Source organism: Antechinus flavipes, chromosome 4 (assembly GCF_016432865.1).
Source record: "Antechinus flavipes isolate AdamAnt ecotype Samford, QLD, Australia chromosome 4, AdamAnt_v2, whole genome shotgun sequence".
In the NCBI taxonomy this organism is placed as follows: Eukaryota; Metazoa; Chordata; class Mammalia; order Dasyuromorphia; family Dasyuridae; genus Antechinus; species Antechinus flavipes.
The window spans coordinates 302,105,207-302,124,176 of record NC_067401.1 but is presented as its reverse complement, the minus strand read 5'-3'; the positions used below and the strand labels follow the sequence as shown (position 1 = coordinate 302,124,176).

General features: G+C 30.7%; 1 protein-coding gene across 1 annotated transcript in view; it reads left to right on the top strand.

Moving 5' to 3' along the window:
* The window catches only part of TBC1D32 (TBC1 domain family member 32), a 180,506-nt gene that overhangs the window by 31,890 nt on the left and 129,646 nt on the right, over nt 1-18,970 (top strand). The window contains exons 7-14 of the mRNA XM_051997642.1: nt 4,309-4,387; nt 4,561-4,664; nt 4,755-4,816; nt 9,313-9,457; nt 10,710-10,769; nt 12,223-12,313; nt 13,442-13,579; nt 14,380-14,472. Of these exons, the coding sequence (XP_051853602.1) occupies nt 4,309-4,387; nt 4,561-4,664; nt 4,755-4,816; nt 9,313-9,457; nt 10,710-10,769; nt 12,223-12,313; nt 13,442-13,579; nt 14,380-14,472 (772 nt within the window). The remainder of the gene's footprint in view (nt 1-4,308; nt 4,388-4,560; nt 4,665-4,754; nt 4,817-9,312; nt 9,458-10,709; nt 10,770-12,222; nt 12,314-13,441; nt 13,580-14,379; nt 14,473-18,970) is intronic.

The following is an 18,970-nucleotide window of genomic DNA, read 5'->3' as shown; positions in this document are numbered from 1 at the left end:
TATTAAATTCAAGATTCAGTGTAAATTCTTCTATGCAGCATATAAAGGTATTCTTAATCTGGCCCCTTCTTAGCCTTCCGGTCTTACACTTTACGTCCTTTCACACACCTTAAAACCAGTTAGAGAAGCCAACATAATTTGCTTACATGTAATAATCCATTTCCATGGAGGCCATTCTTTTCCTCAGTTACTACTTAGACTCAATCACTGAATGGGCATTGCCTCATTCAAACTGAGACCTGTTAAAGTCTCCCACTGCATCCAGAAGCATTTCCAGTCATCTGATCTGTATCCGACCATTGGATCCAGATTGCTCTGGAGGAAAAAGTGAGGCAGGTGATCTTGCCCAGCCTCCCTCCCTTAAACCCACTTTATTTGCATGTCATAACTTGACTTCCCTGATATCATGGTCCTTTTTGAGAACTAAAAGCAAACAATGGCAGGAGCTATGTTACTTACCCCTCTGACCATTCACTGACTTCTCTTAGTTTCCCTTGTTTCCTTCAAAATCTAGCTTAAAATCCTGGTCTTCCTCCACTCCTTTTCTTCTTACTTATCCCCAACTATTCATGTCTCCCTTTTGTATTTTAAATATATCTAGTTCTTAGTTACTTACATGTTGTCTCTCTCATTATGAGGCAAGTAGATAGACTTGGACTTTGGACTTAAGAGTCAGGAAGTTAGGAGTCAGGAAGACTTGAATTCGCATCTACTCTTATATACTTAGTTACTTTTGACAAATTAACTAACTACGGGTTGCGTTGGTTTCCTCAACTGTAAAATGGAAATGATAATAATAGCACCTCATATAGTTGTTAGGATCAAAGGAGCTAATATTTGTAAAGCCCTTAGCACAGTGCTTGGCCCATGGTAGACACAAAATAAGTTTTTCCATCCATCTTTTCTATTAAAATGCACCCTCTTTGAAGGGAAGGAATTATTTTGGTGAGTCAGTAAAAAACATTTACTTACTATATTCCACACATTGTGCTGAATGCTGGGAATATACAAAATTAGTAAATGATAGTGCCTTCTCTCAAGGAGTTCACAATCTAATGGGGAGACTAACAAGCAAACATATATGTACAGAGAAGTTACATATAGGATAAACCAAAAATAATAATTAATATGGAAGGCACTAGAATTAAGAGTGGTTGAGAAAGGCTTCTTGTGGAAGATGAGATTTTAGTTGGGACTTAAAAGAAATCCAAGAGTTCAGTAGGAAGAGATGGATAGGGAGAGTATTCCAGGTGTGGAGATTAGCTAGAGAAAATGCCCAGAGTGGAGGGATTAAGTGTCTTGTTTGTGGAACAGCAAGGAGACAAATGTCACTATATTGAAGAATGTGTGACACAGAGTAAAGTGCAAGAAGTTTGGAAATAGAGGTTTAGAAAAGACCATTGGATTTTATAGGAGATCATTAGTAATTTTGGAAAGCAATTTCACTGGAATGTTGAAATCAGAAGCTTGATTATAGGATGTTAAGTGGAAACGTAGAGACACCTATTGCAGATGGCCTTCTCTAGGAGTTTAGCCACAAAGGTCAGAAAAGACATAGAACAGTAGTTTACTGGGTTGGAAGGATCAAGTGAAGGTTTTTTTGAGAATGGAAGATACATGAGGATATTTGTAGGCAGTAGGGAAGAAAACAAGAAGTGCTTGAAGATAAGTGATCAAATGGGCATGACAGAGGGGCAATCTAGTGGAGTAAATGGTATGTGCTAGGATCGCTTTTGTAGTGGAATAGGCTTTGGTAAGGAGTAAGGTCACCTCCTAGTGTGAAATGGGGTTAGAGGAGGAAATAGTGGCAGATAGTATTTGAGTGATTTGAAATGAGAAATAGGAGACAAGGAGGCACACAGGGCGAAAAGCCTCAATTTTTTTCTGCAAAATATGAAGGAGGGTTTTCAGTGAGAAGTTCAGATATCCTAGGAAGGTGTACCATAAGAGTAGGTGTAGTTATGGGGTCTTTGAAGTGGAATGAGAAATATTGAAGATCCATTATGAAGACTAGAATAGTAGTTAATAAAATGTTTTATGTTGTTGTTGATTTGTGACTTAATTTGTATCCTCAGGCTTAGTTCAGTAACCTGGCACTAGGTAAAACTTAAAAATTGCTTGTTGTTTGCCAACCATTGTGCCATATTAAAGTTTGTTATTAGGCAGACAGTTTCTATTAAGTAAAATTTTAAAAAAAGGTTATAATAGTTTATTGTTTTTCAGTAAAGCTTTTCAAATAGTTGTTTTGTTTATTTTCTAGAAATTGTAGCCTTATTTCCTCCTTTTTTTGATTATACATTTTATATGTCATTTTGCTAAAACTTACCTTTAAATTTTGTAGAATATTTTGTAGAAATTGTAGAATTTGATAGAATAGAATATTAAGTATGGAAATGACCTTTGTGATTTTATCTAATTTTGCAGATGATACTTAATAAGTACAGTGAGATCAGTTGACTTGTCCAGAGTTACATAGTTAACTAGTGACACTGTTGGGACTAGCTATCATCATATCAATGCCTACTGCCTAAATATTAGTATCTCTTTTGTTATATCACTTATAATTTAAATCCATATAAAGTTATGATATAATGTAATGAAGACAAATGATTGCATCTTGTAGACTTTAAGATACTTTTTTGAGCTTCTGTTACTTTGTAAAATTTTTTATGAGAAAAGCTGTTTAATTGAAGGTACTTCAATATTTCAAACACCAGAGGGTGCTGCAGACTACTTACTACAAACTAAGCAATTTTAATCCATAATAATCAGACATGAGAAATGCCTTTGTGGATTATGTTTTTAATATTTCTGGTGTTCTTTAATTTAAAGGTCAAATAGAGCATTGTATTATATTTTTATTTCTTCTTGGTTTAATAAGGAATATATTTAGTAAATACTTTAACTTTATGAGATTGGAAGTTTAGAAAATAATTAAGGTCATTTAAATATTTTATGTAAAATACTTTGATAATTTTAGTTTTGAATTAGTGAATTAGTTTCAAATTAGTTTGAATTAGGAAATTCAGCAAGAAATTATTTTCATTCCTAACTAATATGAGCACTAAAAGTTTCTAGTAATTTTAATTCCATACTTTTTTGGCTTTTTTTTTTTTTTGTGTGTGTAAAATACTTTTAGTAGCATATAACTAGCTAATAATATCATTAGTTGAAATTTTATGATTTTCTGCCAATTCACAAGTGAAACTTTATGCTTGCTAAAGAGTTAAGTATCTTAGATTTGGCACAAATTTTTTAGGATTGCTAGGGAATGTTTTTAGTCACTCGTTAGTGGAACTACCTTGTTATAAAGATATGGAAAATAAGATTTAATTATTATAGTTCAAAACACTGCTTTATGTTAAAGTTGATATAATATGAAATTAATGAGAAGGATCACCTGTGTTGCTTAGTTGCTTCTATTTTTTATAATTTATTGTAATTTAACATAACATATAACACTAAAATAATACATATATATATATTTTTTTCATCATAAAAGTAGAGGGAGAGAGTAGGGAGAAAACTGACTTTAAAGCTGAGAAGGTCTATGTTCAAGGCCTGCCTTTGTCACATAGTGTTTGTTTGATCTTGGGCAAATCTCATAGATTTTAATTTTATTAGATTTTTTAAGTATAAAAAGCAATATGTTGTAATATAATGTTGAGAGTTGGCCTAGAGTAAGGAACATTCAAATTCATGTGGGATCTCAGACACATCTTGGCTGAGTGACTGTGAAATGCATCACACATCTCTCTAAGACTGCTTTTCAGAACACTTAGAGATCTATATTTGTAGAATATATAGTCTTACCAAGAGCTTTGTATAGTAATGAATTTATAGGACTGGAGCTCCTTCCCTATTGTCATGAGCATGTAGCAGTATCTTTCTTTTCTTTGAGAGTAAGAAAAAGGTAATTAGGGAAATATTTCTACTTTGAAATTCAACAAAATAAATTAGGATTTGGAAAAAAGTGATTAAATTTAGTCAGAAGACATTGTGAATATCTCTTTTCTATAATTTGTTTCCCCATGTAGATGTTCCAAATTGTGATATACTTTAAGATATGTTTGAATTCCAAAAACTCCAACTTGATTAATTGATATCATTTTATAATATCTGCTTTGGTTAGCCACTATCAGTTCTTTTATAAATAGGAATCTAAGTAGATATGTGAATGACTGACTTCACTTCCCTGGGTTCATTATTCTTTTTTGCAAAGTTGAAACAGCCATTTGTTTTGCACAGATTCCTCTTATATTTGTTGATTGAAATGTTAGCTATAAATATTCTGTCCTTTTTCCACAGGATCGAATTTTGAAATTCTATGCACAGACATTTACTCTTTCACCACTGCATATAACCAAAGAAATTTATACAAGCTTAGGTATGTGTGTTATACATTTTTTCTCACATTTTTCTCACATATTTCTATTTGTACCCTTATATGCAGTAATATATGGACATACACAACTTGGAAAATGGGTGGGGAATAGCTATCAGAAAATACCAAATGTATGATGTAATGATACCATTTTGCTGTTACCTTTTTTTTTCCAGCCAGACATTTGGAATTATATTTTCTTTCGGGTGAAAACCATATTCCAACTCTGTTGACTGGAGTAGATGTTACTCATCCTAATGTGATCCGTTTACTTAAAAAGGTACATATTGATTAAATATATATTCCTTTGTATTTAGTTTTGTATTTCAGAATTCCTCTTTTTCAAATTGTGTTCCTGTCTTCCATATAGGTACGTCTTTTAAATGAATATCAAAAGGAAGTTCCATCTTTTTGGATTCGTCATCCAGAAAAGTAAGTCCTTTAGAAAATGTCAGATTTAGAAGTATAAATATGGATTTGACTATTTCTTCCCATATTTCATGTGAAACTTAATATAGTACTCTATTTTGATATTTAGTAATAGGGTTAAGAATTGGATCAGGGATTTAAATGATAAATTTATTGTATATAAGATGGTCAGAATAATAACTTTTTAATTACCCTTATGTGTTCTTTTCACAATTATATTGTAATTCTAAACATTTCATTCTATACAACACATAGACAGCATAGAATAATAGTTGCACCAAGAAGAGAGTAAAGATTTGAGTTTTAATCCTGTTTAGTCATCAACTACTTGCTAATTCAGACATTTGTTTTTTAGTCTTCTCAGTGCCAACCTATGGCAAGTTGGTTGGTTTCTCTCAGATAGGAAATATATATATATATATATATATCGATAGGTAAATGTAAGTGTTTCTCTCAGATAGGAAATATATATATATCAATATGTAAATGTAATTCTCACCCAAATATGAAGTAAAACCTATAAGAATGATGGAATTATCTACATTCTGGAAATGACACACAGCTCTCAGAGTTGTTTCTTTATGGATGGTTAGAAATAGGTTTAGACTTTTTGACATCTTTCAAGGCTAGTATTTCCTTTAGTAACTTGTTCTCAAAGCTTCGTTTTGGTCAGAGTGGATCCTAGCAAGGAATCTATACATTGAAGTATATTTTACCTATGATGCTTTTAAACTGGGTGTTTTCTTGTTTCTGGTTAAATATGCTTGTATAAATGTGGTAACTAAGAAGAGTCAGAAGATCTTTGTCATTAATGCCAGTTACCAATTGAGTTTCCAACTATGTGACTCTTCTTTTGTGTGCCAACATTTCTCATTTGTAACACAAAGATTGGGTTAAATAATATCTATAGCTTATTCCAACTGTAAAATTATATCTTATACTTTATAAAAGAAGAATGATCCAGAATAAATTAAAGAATTAAATTATATTAATTTTGCCCCAACAGAAATGCTATCGTCATCTTTAAGAAGAATAAAGTTACAAAGAGATAAAAAATACTTTTTCCCTTCCCTGACATATCTTGTGTCAGTTTTGTCACTTTTGGAATTTCAAGGAATAATGAATAGAGGTAAAACCTCATGTTAAGTTGCTCTAACTACAGGGTTTATTAATAGTATATAAGCTGCTTTAGTAAATGTACTCACTCATACAAGAAATATAAAAAACATGTTCCTTACTTCCCTCTCATCTCAGCACCCCACTATTCTGGTTTGGAAAAATGAAACTGCATATGCTCCTGGAGTCCAGACAAATGGCGCTTTCCAAGACACAGATCTAGCTCTTTGTAGGATGCCGATCTATTATGTATATATTTTAGATGTAAGGATCTGTGTATTACTTTGAAATAGACAAAACGAGGGGCCGCTAAGTAGTGCAGTGGATAGAGCACCAGCCCTGAAGTCGGGAGGATCTGACTTCAAATCTGGTCTTAGACACTTAACACTTCCTAGCTATGTGATCCTGGGCAAGTCACTCAACACCAGTTGCCTCAGCAAAAAAAAAAAAAAAAAAAAAAAAAAATTAAGTAGACAAAAGGAGATGATTCCTCTTCAAAATGTTCTAGAATAAACAGATTTCACATTCTTTTAGAAAATCAATCATCCAGTAGGCCAATGAAAGCTACATAAAAGACTTGGTCCCCAGATGGGGTCATGAAGAGTTAGATATGATTGAACTACAAGAAAAGAAAGGATTCCTTTAGTGGGTAAGGTTGTGTTCATGGGTGTTTTTCCATCATTTTAGTTGTTTTTATTTCCTTGTCCTTTACTTTCTTCTTCATGAAGGGCCCTTGCACAAATCAAGCTATGTATTCTTAATGTTGGTTGCCTGGCTCTAAAACACATTCTTGTGCATCAAGCTATGCTCTAGGATGTTGAGTTTCCTTTTTGTCAGGTATTGCTAGAGCAGAGTAACATCTTCCCAAATTCTGTGATTTGAGCTTCACATTTATATTGTTTCAATAGTTACTCCAAAGAATCGGGCTCTTGGAGTTGCAAAGTTGAGAGGGTTGATGTTTTCTTGTGGCTATGTACTTGATGAATGTTTTTAAACAGGATGGGGAAAAAAAAAAGATTGTTCTAAGAAAGAGAGTTGAAAGATGACTATCCTTATGCAAAGAATAAGTAATTTTACTTGAACTGGGGCTGTTGGCTACTTCTAATGATAGGCAGTTATGGTGAATATGACATGACAAATAAGTGATAAGTCTATTTGATGATACTGAATTATAGAGCTGGAATTCTTAACCTGAACTTCATGAACATGTTTTAAAAAAAAAATAGATAATTATATGTATTTTATTTTATTCATTTAAAGACATTATTTTGAGAATGAGTTCTTAAATTTCATCGGCCTGCCAAAAGTCCACCAAAAAAAAAAAATTTAAAAACCCCTTATAGAGGTTGAATCAGTGGATCAAAAGGTTCAGATAAAATTGGATTTTATGCACTGGATCAGAATAAACTTCTTCAGAAATCAGATCTGTGTATACACTGAATTCAGTTTTAATGATCAGATATGAACAGGGTCGGAAGATGTCAGAGTTAGTGCTTTATACTCAGACCTGAAACAAAGAGTAAGATTAATACTAGAGAAAAAGAACAAAAGGTTCAGAGACACTATTTAATAGTGTCAATATGTAAATTGATTTTTCTTCTTCTGCTAATCTTCACTCTTTTTCCTGCTCCCCAAAGTCTTTATAGTTGACTGAATGAACCCTGAATGATTAGAAGATACATATTTATGTAATACTTATATATATATGCACATATGTGCATGTGTATAAATTCTCACAGCTATTTGTGAGACCAGATACATTCAAGAAGATAATAAAATTGTTTCCTTGCCTCTTTTTTGTAATCTCTGCTTTTTGCCTTTGAATTCATGTCTACTCCATTTCTTTGTTTAGAATATCCTTCCATCTCTCATTTTAAGCAAGTCTTAGTTATTCTTTAAGACTGATATAAATTCTTTTCTGATAATACCGTTCCTTATTGATTTCCAACTTTATTTTAAAATACTTATGGTCTTTATTACATTTTTAACTTTGAATTGAATGTTGTCTTGTAATGGCCATAAATTGTACCATCTAGTTTAGTCTATTTGTCCACTAAGTTGTTGTCTTCTGGAGAAAGGAGACAAAGTATACACCTTGTTTATTCCTCACAATACTATATAGTGTATACCCAATACTCATTCTTTTTGTCTTTTGATAATTTTGTATCGTAACTTTTCTGAGATGTTAATTTGATGAATGTAAAACCCAAGACTTTTGACCTACCTTTATGTCTGTGGGCATTATAATGTAACTTTAAATGATTGTAGCATCACTTCTAATAATGTGCTCCCATACTCTATGTCAAACCTCCTACTTCTCTTGTCTCTCTCTTTCTCTGTCTCCCGTCTTAAGGTATATACTTTCCTGACCAATTGATTACTCGTTAGAGCAACATCTATACTTTTCTTCCATTTTCTACTTTATTATATGATTTCTTTCACACCACTTTCTTTTCATCTTCAAAGTTATATTATTAAAAATTGAAGTCGTATTAAGGTGAACTACTAGTCAAAATTTGTTTTCCCATTTGAAAAATATCAATCAATCAATCAATTTTGTCTTAAACCTTACACTTCTTTATATATTATTAATTAACTATTCAGTTTTTGGACTCCATTCTAAAGAAAATTTTTTTTTATAAAAATGTATATATTTAAATAGTTAATGTTCATTTAAAAGTACTTTAAATAGCAGTTTTATAGAAGTTATCTTAACTTATTTTGGCATTATCTTTCTTTTCTTGGTCTTCTAATGAGAAATAATATTATAATCAATTAAACATTTTTAAAGAGTCTACTAAGTGTTAGGTACTATGCTAAATATTGAGGATACAAAAAAAGCAAAGAACATTTCCTTTCCTCAAGGGGACTATCGTCTAATGTATAGACAACAAATAAATAATTGTGTACAAACAAGCTGCATACTGTATAAATGGGAAAAACTTAGTAAAGAGAAAGCATTAGAATTAAGAGAGCTTGGAAAAGATTTCCTGTAGAAGGTGGTCTTTCAAGGAGGCTAGTGTCACTGTGTGGAAGAAAGGGAGTAAATTTATTGGATTATGTTATTGTTCAAGGTAATGATGGTGGACTAAAAACTTTATTTTCTTTGGTATTCATGCAATAATAAGATTTATTGGTGTTGAGAGTAAATAGATTACACATGAATTTTTGATTATTAATTATTAAATCTTTCATTTTTTGTTACCATTGAAATATTCCAGTGTTTTGCTTAAATTCTACTCAAATTAATTTGATTGTCTGTATTATTTTATCTTTCTTCCATTAATTAAAGTGAGCAACTTAGAATTCATGACCTCTAAGATCATCCATTGAGTCTAGTCTAAAAATAATTCAAGTAACTTTTTTTTTTTTTAAATTTCAAGGTATATGGAAGAAATTGTGGAAAGTACTCTGTCACTATTATCAATTAAGCATGACCAAAGTCTACTTGTCTCACAAAAAATTTTGGATCCAATCTATTTTTTGGCATTACTTGATGTTAAGGCTGTGTGGTTCAAAAAATGGATGGTAAGAGAAAATGGAATTTGTTGATTGATTCTAAGTACCTTAATATTGTGTTTATTGTATAAAGTCAGAAAACTTTAAAATTTGTTAAAAGCTATTTATTCAGTGAAGTCTGAGTATAATATGTCAAATTATTTTTAAAATAGATCAAGTACATTTTCATGAACAGAAATTAATATTCATCTTATCTATTCTTTTTATGTTTATAATTTTAAATAGGTATAATAGAACTTTGGAGAGAAAACCAACATTCGCTTTATCCTATGCCATCAGTTGATAGTTTGAGCTGGAACATGTGATTTATAAAATATATACTTTGTGGTCATTGACCTTTTTTCCAGAAATCTTATGCTTCTCATTAGTAGTAACAGACCTCTTTTGCTACAAGGTTTTCTTTTGTGAAATCAGTGTTGCTGCCTTTCATAGCTGCTACTTAATGTAAACTTAATGCAAACTTACCAAGAATGTTTTTCCCCCTGAATTTGATTTTTGAGAAAGATAAATAGTGACAATATTTATTTGATATTTTAAGGTGATCAGAGGGTAATTACTATATATATATATAATATAAGCACAAATTTGTCCATTCTGTCACACTATCTAAATCTCTATTTTTATCTCTAGTAATGTAGGGAAGGCAGGACAAAAATCATCCTCTTCCTGGAAGATTTAGTTTCAAATCCTATCTCAGGTTCATATAGATTAAGGGACTCTATGCATCCCTAAGTGACCTTCATCTTTCAGTGCCCTTGGCAATTCTTTAAGATGATAAATTGCTCTGGAGAGAGGAAGGACCAATCTACATTGCTAGAAGATGTTTTCTTATCTGGAGTTCTCTATTCTTTAGAAAATCTAGATCCCGTCTTTCCTGTTACTCTGGCCCTAGTTTTTGACCCATTTATATATATATATATATATATATATATATATATATATATATATATATATATGAAAAAAAAGCTTAATTTAATATTTGAGTGCAAATTAAAGTAGCGAGTATTTTTCTTCTGTCCCATCTCTAAATGATAAAATAGTTTTGTGAAATGCATTTATTCATTTCAGTTCTCTTGATTGCTTTGGTTTTAATCCAATGCTAATAGAGAAATCTGCCTGGTGCTGATTAGGATGACTGAAAACTTAATTTATTGTGTCATTAATTATATAATTATTGGAAATGATGCATAAAAAACTGATTTGGGGGCATTATAATTTGAACATTAAATGAAATATAACAATTTTTTTCCCTTAATTTTAGCATGCACATTATAGCAGAACTGTGGTCTTACGGCTTCTTGAAAAAAAATATAAATCTCTAGTAAGTAAAAATATATAAGAATTTAGAGGAAATAGTATTACTAACAACAAAAACTGTGTAGATCACTTTTCATAACCAATATCCAAAGATAGGTTTGCTGATATACAAACTAAGCAAAATCATAAGCCACGTTTTTAGTTTAACCTTTGAAACCATAATTCTTTCAAGCTCAAAAGGACTGAAATTGGAAGCTCTCAGATGGGAGGGTAGTGGGGGTTGAAGAGGGGGTTGGGAAGTACATAAAGTTAATGCCAAAGTAGCAATGATTAAAGAATGGAATAATGTTGTAATATCAGTATTTTAAAATTATATATAATATGATGTTGAGCAGCTATGAGTAGAAGAAAAAAGCATCAGATCATGTGGAAAATACCTGAAATTATAAAGAAGAGATACAGAAAAATTCAGGTACAAAAAGAATTTTGAAATTGTTCAAATTGGTTTAAGAATTAAAAATAATGAATACAAGAAATTTGAAGGAAAAATTGGATGACATTATAACATCCATTTAAAAAGTCAGTTAACATTTATAAAACTACCATTATAGGTATTATTGTGAAACATTTTTTTTAAAGATATACTCTATATCATACAAGATAATGGGAAACCCTAGCTAAATATGTGGAAAGAACAAGAATACATTAAATATATTATAGATGTACATATTTCTCCTCTCCCCAAAATGAGACTTCATTGTACAAAATAACAGAAGTTTGAATTCAAATCAGGTCAAAGTTTCTCTCTCTTTATCATTTTGTTATCTATGCATGGAGAAACATTTTTAGATGCAATACTCCTTTTTAAGTTAAGAAACAGTTCTCCAGTCTTGCTCTTGACTTATATCCATGTTAATTTTTTTAAATAAATGGAAATCCAGTCTTCACAATCATGTGTACAATAGCAACAATACCTATATACCCATACAGATTCAGCTGAGGTCCTGCCACATGTTCTAATCCACACTGGTAGTAAGGGAACAATAAAAATGTTTGAAATTAATTCATTTATATGAAAAGTTTAATATGATAATTTAGTCTTATAATACATAAAATTCTGTGATACAAATCTTTATAATAAAATAGATCTTGTTCTATGATAGATTAAATTATACCCCTTTTTGTACAAAGTACTTTGTTATAAACTAATATGGAAACTTTATATTATTCTTATTCCTTGAAGTCATCATTGTAATAGGGTTCTGTCATATGGTAGAAAAATACTTTGGCCTACCTATATTTTCACAAATCTTTATTAAATAAGTACATCATACTTATGTTATTCATCTACAGGCAGTAATTATCAGTATTCCGAAAAAGCACAATCCTAAATATTGTGAATCATAATTTCAGTTATTTTCCCAAAACATTTTTTAAGAACTGATCTAATTTATCTTAGACTTCAGAATGAGCTACTATACAGATTTCTAGGATGCTTATATTGTTATTTTTGATAGATAATGACATCAGTTCAACAGTGTGTACAGTATTTTGAATCATGCGAAAATATGAGATCTGATGAAAATTTGATACGACCCAAACATTGTGGTAAGTGCCATTTTCCTTGAGTTAAAAAAAAAAAAAAAAGAGAGATCAACTTAAATATTGTCAAATACAAATATTGTTTAGAATAACATCATTATTTTATTTTTCAAATAAATTAAAGATATGTAATTATGGAAAGTTGTTTAATTCTTTTAGACAAGAAAAAAGCAAAATTCTTTACAATATTAAATATTAAATGAGTACAATTTTAGAATAATTATACGATCATGCTGATTTTTTCCCCTATGTGTAATTCAATGGTCTGCTTCCTATCCCTGATTATTATCTTTATGCCAAACTTAACCCCAAGAAGCCTTCTTTGTTCACTTACTACCTACTAATTGCTCTTAGTTTTGATTTGTACTCTTTTTGGACCTATTTTGTATCATGTTACCAAACAATTGATTTTATAGTTATACTATAAACTAGGTATAACATATATATTCTTTTCTTTCAACTTGGTTGTTAACACAATGAGAAGCAAAAACATTCTTTATAACTTTGTATTCTAGTAGTCCAATACAATGTACCAATTAAGTATTCAGTAAATAGGAAGGGTGCCAGAGGCAGATTCTTTGGATCAGAAATGATTTGCCTAGTGGCAGTATTTTAACATGCATGATTAGGCAGATATAATTATAGCATATGTGTATTAGAGAGTGAATAATTATAAAGTATATAGGCATAAATATAATTGGAAGTTGTGGAGTCTCAAGATTCTTTTGGTATTAAATAGTTAACTTATTTATTTAATTGGTTTTTAATTAAGAATCTCAATATCTGCTCACTGTAAAAATCTCTGTTTATTGAAGGAACTTTAAATATTATAACTTCCCTTTGGTGTCTGTTACAAATACCAATGTGCAATAGCTATAGAAATTATGCACTTACCAGGTATTGAGGCTTGTTACATTTCATTATGATTGCTTTCCTTTGTAGACTTAGAGGAGGAAATTTGTATCATGTGAAAATATGCTAAGAAAAACTGTAGAATTCGAAGAATAAAGATTTCTTATTTGTACCAGAATTTTTTCCTTTAGATTGTTAGCCACATAGTCTTTAAGAAACAGAAAACTCTTGTAAATGAAATTCCTTTAAAATGATTTTTTAAAAAATTGTTTTTCTTTTAAGGGAATAAACAGAAGACCTTCTATTCTGGACAAGAATTACAATATATTTATTTTGTTCACTCACTGTGCCTCTTAGGAAGACTACTGATTTATACACAAGGCAGGAAGCTATTTCCTGTAAAAATGAAAAATATAAATGGTAAGGATAATTAAAATAAGCAAAAATTGTTCACAATTCTCAATAGATAACCTTTAATACATTCAAGGTATATATTTAAACCACTTGCCTTTATTATATAAAGTTGTGTTACTTTTCAGTAAAGAGAAAGCTAAGAGTAGGGAAGTGTTACTGTTTCTGTTAAGAGATTACATACTCACTTAAATGTTTAAGACATCTAAAGTTTACCATGGTAAAATTACCTTCTTAAATTCTATCTGTTTCTTTACAAAATATCTTCATTGTTTTGGAACCCATTAGTGGAACTACCTAGTATTTTACTCCTTAGCTTACATGCCTTTACTAAGAAATTTCTTTAAATTTGACTATACAAGAATAGGAAAGAAACTCAGATATTAAGTCCAATCACTACAGAAAGTATGAATTCAGTTACCTTTCTGCACAATAAATTTTTTAGTCTTTTGCTTAGAGATCTGTAGATTAGAGAAACTGTTTTAACTGTATTTGATTGGTTAAAAATTTGTAAATCCTAAAAGAATAGCTAATTCTTTGTTCTGATTGCTTTGACTCCCCCACCCCCCTTGAGTTAAAAATTGAAATGCAAAACTGTATATAAAAATGTCATTTTGTTGGCTGAGTGGAGAAACTGTTTTTTCTATCTGATTTGTGCCTGTAACTTTTTTCATTTATTGAGCAATGATTATTAAATGTGGGTCATCTGAAAGCTAGAACTTCAGGGTATAGCCTTAGGAGTAGGAACAAACAATTGTTTCATAAATTAGCGATTCTAGAGACCAATTTTTTTTCTCTGGTTTCTTTAGATTCAGTATCCCTCACAGATCTGTTGGTATTGTTTACCCGTCTTATCTATTTCTCTCCAAGTTGTCCAAAAATGACATTACCAGCACATGCAGGTAATTCTGTCTTTATTTTTTAATAGATAATAATTAAAAATTTAAGTATCATTAGATCAACTGTGTTACACGAAGAATTAGAGTTTATTTAATTGTTTGTATAGTAAAATCCATTTTAATGGACTATTTTTCTCTTTTGTACAGTTTGCATTTTAAGTGTAAATTACATTTAACCATAGGTTTAATGAATCGCTCTGTGTCACCACCTACATTTTGTCTCCTTTGTATTTTTTAAAAAGTTTTATTGGTGGTCTTTTTTTTTTTTTTTTGTATCTCTATCACTTAAGAACTTCTTATAAAAATCATTTTTTGTAACAGATATGTACATTTACATGTTCATTACCAAAAAAACCAAAAACAAATAAAACCAAAAAAAAACCCCACCCTTTACACATTATGGAGATTAATAAAAATTTTATTTTGTCTCCAATCCTCATTAGATCTGAGATTCTCAGTTTTTGTTATTGTTGGTAACTTTTATGACTCTCTACCATGAAGAGTTCCTGTTATTGTTGGTAACTTTTGTGGCCATCCACCACTCCTATAGTATTTCTTCATATCTCTCTAACTTCTTAATTCATTTTTCCAGTATTTTATTTTTCCTCAGATACTTGTAAAAACAGTCTTTGACATTGTTTTAAACATTTTTTGAATTTCAAATTCTCTCTCTCTCTTAACTCCTCATTTAGAAGACAAACAATTTGATATAGATTATACATATACAGTCTGTACTTCATTTCTATATTCGTCATGTTGTGAAGGAAAATAGGTCAAATTTAAAAAAAGAAATAACAAGAAAAATAAAGCAAGAAAAAAATATCCTGCGATTTGTATCTCTGTTTAATTACTGTATTAAATAATATGTATCCTACTCTCAATATTTAGGAATTTATTATTTAATTTTGGAATTATTAGGTATCATTTGCCCTCTTTTGCCTTCTTCTTTTGGCTCTACCAAAACATTTTTATCCCAAGTTGGCCAAAAAAAAAAAAAAAAAAATGTAGCACTATATAGCTTGAATCATTCACTTTTGTTAATGTGAGCTCTTCTTTGTAAATTGAAAATTTGCTAGTAAAAGTTTTATCACTTTCTGATGCACTTAGTTTTAAAATACATCTGCATATTGTTTTTATTATTCTTTTATAGTCATTGTCTTCAGGCTTTGACCTTTTTTTTTAGTTTAGAGAACAGTTTCAGTACTTTATCTTTGTCCCTTTACTTATTTCCTTGCCTGCTTCTAAGCAATCAGCTTCAAAGGAAGATTACCATATAAATGCAAGTCTCAACAATAGGTGTGTTTCTAAATCATCCACTTTACCTTAGGATACCTTCCCCTGACTTACTGACTTGCTTTGTATGTTATATCAAAACTGTAGTCAAGTTGTAGCTTTTTCCCTGAATTTCAAAAAAAGAAAGTCATAGAAATTTAACATGGAAACGAACCACAACTTTATCATATTCACCCACTGTAAAAACCAATTTGAATTGTTTATGTAGCATTTTGGTTCAGTGGGTTCACTGTAGAATATTGAAACCTAAGGTCTGATTTTATCTAAGGATTTACACTAACATTTTATGTAATCTGAACAAGTTATTTGCTCTCCAAGTGCCTGTTTATTCTTTCTAAGAAAGTCATATATATCAATACATGCAACCAGTGAGCACTTTTTCTATTTAATATTCTTAGTATCTTTTTTAGGCTTTTAAAATTTTTTCAAGTTACAATTGTGCATAATTATACAATGTTTTAAGCTTTACAAAATGCTTTTCACAAATTAATTCATTTTATCCTCTCATATCAATTATATGAGGAACTGTTATTATCCCCCTTTTACAGATGAGGAAATTGAAAGTCAGTAAGGTATAATGATTTTGCCCAGGGTCACATAGTTATTAAGTATCTTAAGTGAGGTTTTGAACCTGCTTGGTGTTTCCATATCCAACATACTATCTATGACACAGTGCAACATTTGATGTGGCTGGAACATTCATTGTTCAATGCTGTTTAATTTTTTACATCTTAAAATGTTAAAGAGAACTGCAGTTCTTAGTTATAATAATAACTGCATCAGATTTGGAAAAGGCCCTTGAATTTTATCAGACAATTTTAATTCAAGTACTGATTCTTATATTTCTTAGTTGTGTTGATCTTGGGCAAATTCTTGTGTTAACAGGATTATGAATGTATAGTTAGCTATAACCTTAGAACAGGGGATGATAAGGTTCTTTAAGAGAAAGGGAAAAGAAGAGAGAGCTCATGGCAAATAGCCTCTATTTTCTCAGTGAAGTAAAAGGTAAATTTCTCAACTAAATGCTAAGAGGGAGGTGTACAAGATCTGTGGAAAGAAGGTTTGGGATAGCTTACATAGGGAGTAATATAAAAAATAATTTGTGGTAGGGATAAACGAATTACCTATTTAAACTTAGCTAACATACAGATGTACTGTATCTAATCTGAATAGTAATATGACTTCATCCAGATTAAAATAGCATTGAAACAGATTGAAGAAGTAGCAGGTGATTACAATAATTCAGAATTGAGATTTGACAAGGAATCAACAATGATACAAGAGAGCTGAGATATTGAAGAGGTGATGACAGTATATAACAGAACTAGCTAGATTTAAGAAAGGAAAGAGTATTCATATCCATAGCTTGATCCTTTTTAATGTGTTAGAAGTGGAGTAGAACAGTCAGGGGATTTGAGGAAATTGAAGAAGGGGAGGGTAGTAAACATGTAGTTGAAATCCACCATACAAAGGCAGGCACTGGGGATTGGGGGGGAGGGGAGGGGAGATTATGAGAGGTAGCTAGTTGTCATAGGAGGTAGAGCACCAGTCCTGGAGTCAGGCTCACCTGAGTTCAATTCTGGTTTTAGATAATAAACACTTGGCTATGTGACCCTGGGCAAGTCACTTAATCCTAATTGCCTCTTAAGAAAAAAAAAAAAAAAAAAGACAATGAGCCATATATTAAATCTTTAAGAAAAACAGAATGCTCCAAGTTCCAATAAGCCTAGCTACTATGATCTGAATTGATAGAATTTGCTAAGTGATGATGACAAAGAAGATCCTGAAAGTAGGGATAAAGAATATTCCAACTCCTTTCTAAGACTGCTGTTTTTAAGGACCCCTTTTTTTTAAAAAGACATGTAATTATTAAACACTTACTATGTGCATGGCACTCTCGACTTGTAGCTTCTTCACATCAGTTCCTTCAATCCAGTGATTTTACCATGCTACTTTTGAGGCTTAATTTTCTTATCCATTAAACAAGGATAATAAGCACTCATCTTGCTTACAAAGGGCAATTGTGAAGACTAAATATAATTAATTTGTATATAAGTTTTTCATCATGAATAATATGTGTCAGACACACATTATTCATGATGAAAAACTTATATTAATTTGTATATGTTATATTATAATTATAGAATAATAGTTATTATTCTATACAGTTTAGTCTAGTTATTCCTTTTTGTGCCAATAGGTTACAAATTTTCTTTTGCTTTAATGATTTTTTTTTGGACATTTAGTATATCATTCTTTTTTCTCAAATTATTATAGAAATGTTTAAAACTTTCATTCTCTTTAAAGATGAATTTTGTTATTCTGAAGTAATGTTGTTAGGGGAAAAGTGATTTAACATGATACCTTTCTTGTTTCTCACCCAAATGCCTGAAGTGGACTTCAAATAATATTGGATTACTTGAGAACAGAAGCACATAATAATTCCACTAGATCAATCCTAATAGCATGTGAAAAAACACTAAAATTTTGGTCAAAAAATCTGTATTTCATTCCTACATGGATGCTTAATATCTATATTATGTAATGTCTTTGAAATTTAGTTCCTCTTATGTAAAATGAGAAAACAAGACTGATACTTGCCTTCTTTCCATTCCACTGGGCTGTTCTGAGAATTAAGTGAGATAATATGTAAATATATATTGAAAATTGTAAAACTATGTAGGTAAAGCTTTATAATTATTAGTAATCTGATTTCAACCCATATTTGCTTCTTTTGTTATTTACAGGTATAGCAAGAGAATTTTTTTTTTAAATTTAATTTTATTTAATAATAATTTTGTATTGACAGAATCCATGCCAGGATAATTTTTACACAACATTATCCCTTGCAATCACTTATGTTTCGTTTTTTTCCCCTCCCTCCCTCCTCCCCCCCCCCCAAGATGGCAAGCAGTCCTATATATGTTAAATATGTTGCAGTATATCCTAGATACAATACATATTTGCAGAACCGAACAGTTCTCCTGCTGCACAGGGAGAATTGGATTCAGAAGGTAAAAATAACTCGGGAAGAAAATCAAAAATCAAATAGTTCACATTCATTTCCCAGTATTCCTTCTTTGGGTGTAGCTGTTTCTGTCCATCATTTATCCAATGAAACTCAGTTAAGTCTCTTTGTCAGAGAAATCCACTTCCATCAGAATACATCCTCATACAATATCATTGTCGAAGTGTATAATGATCTCCT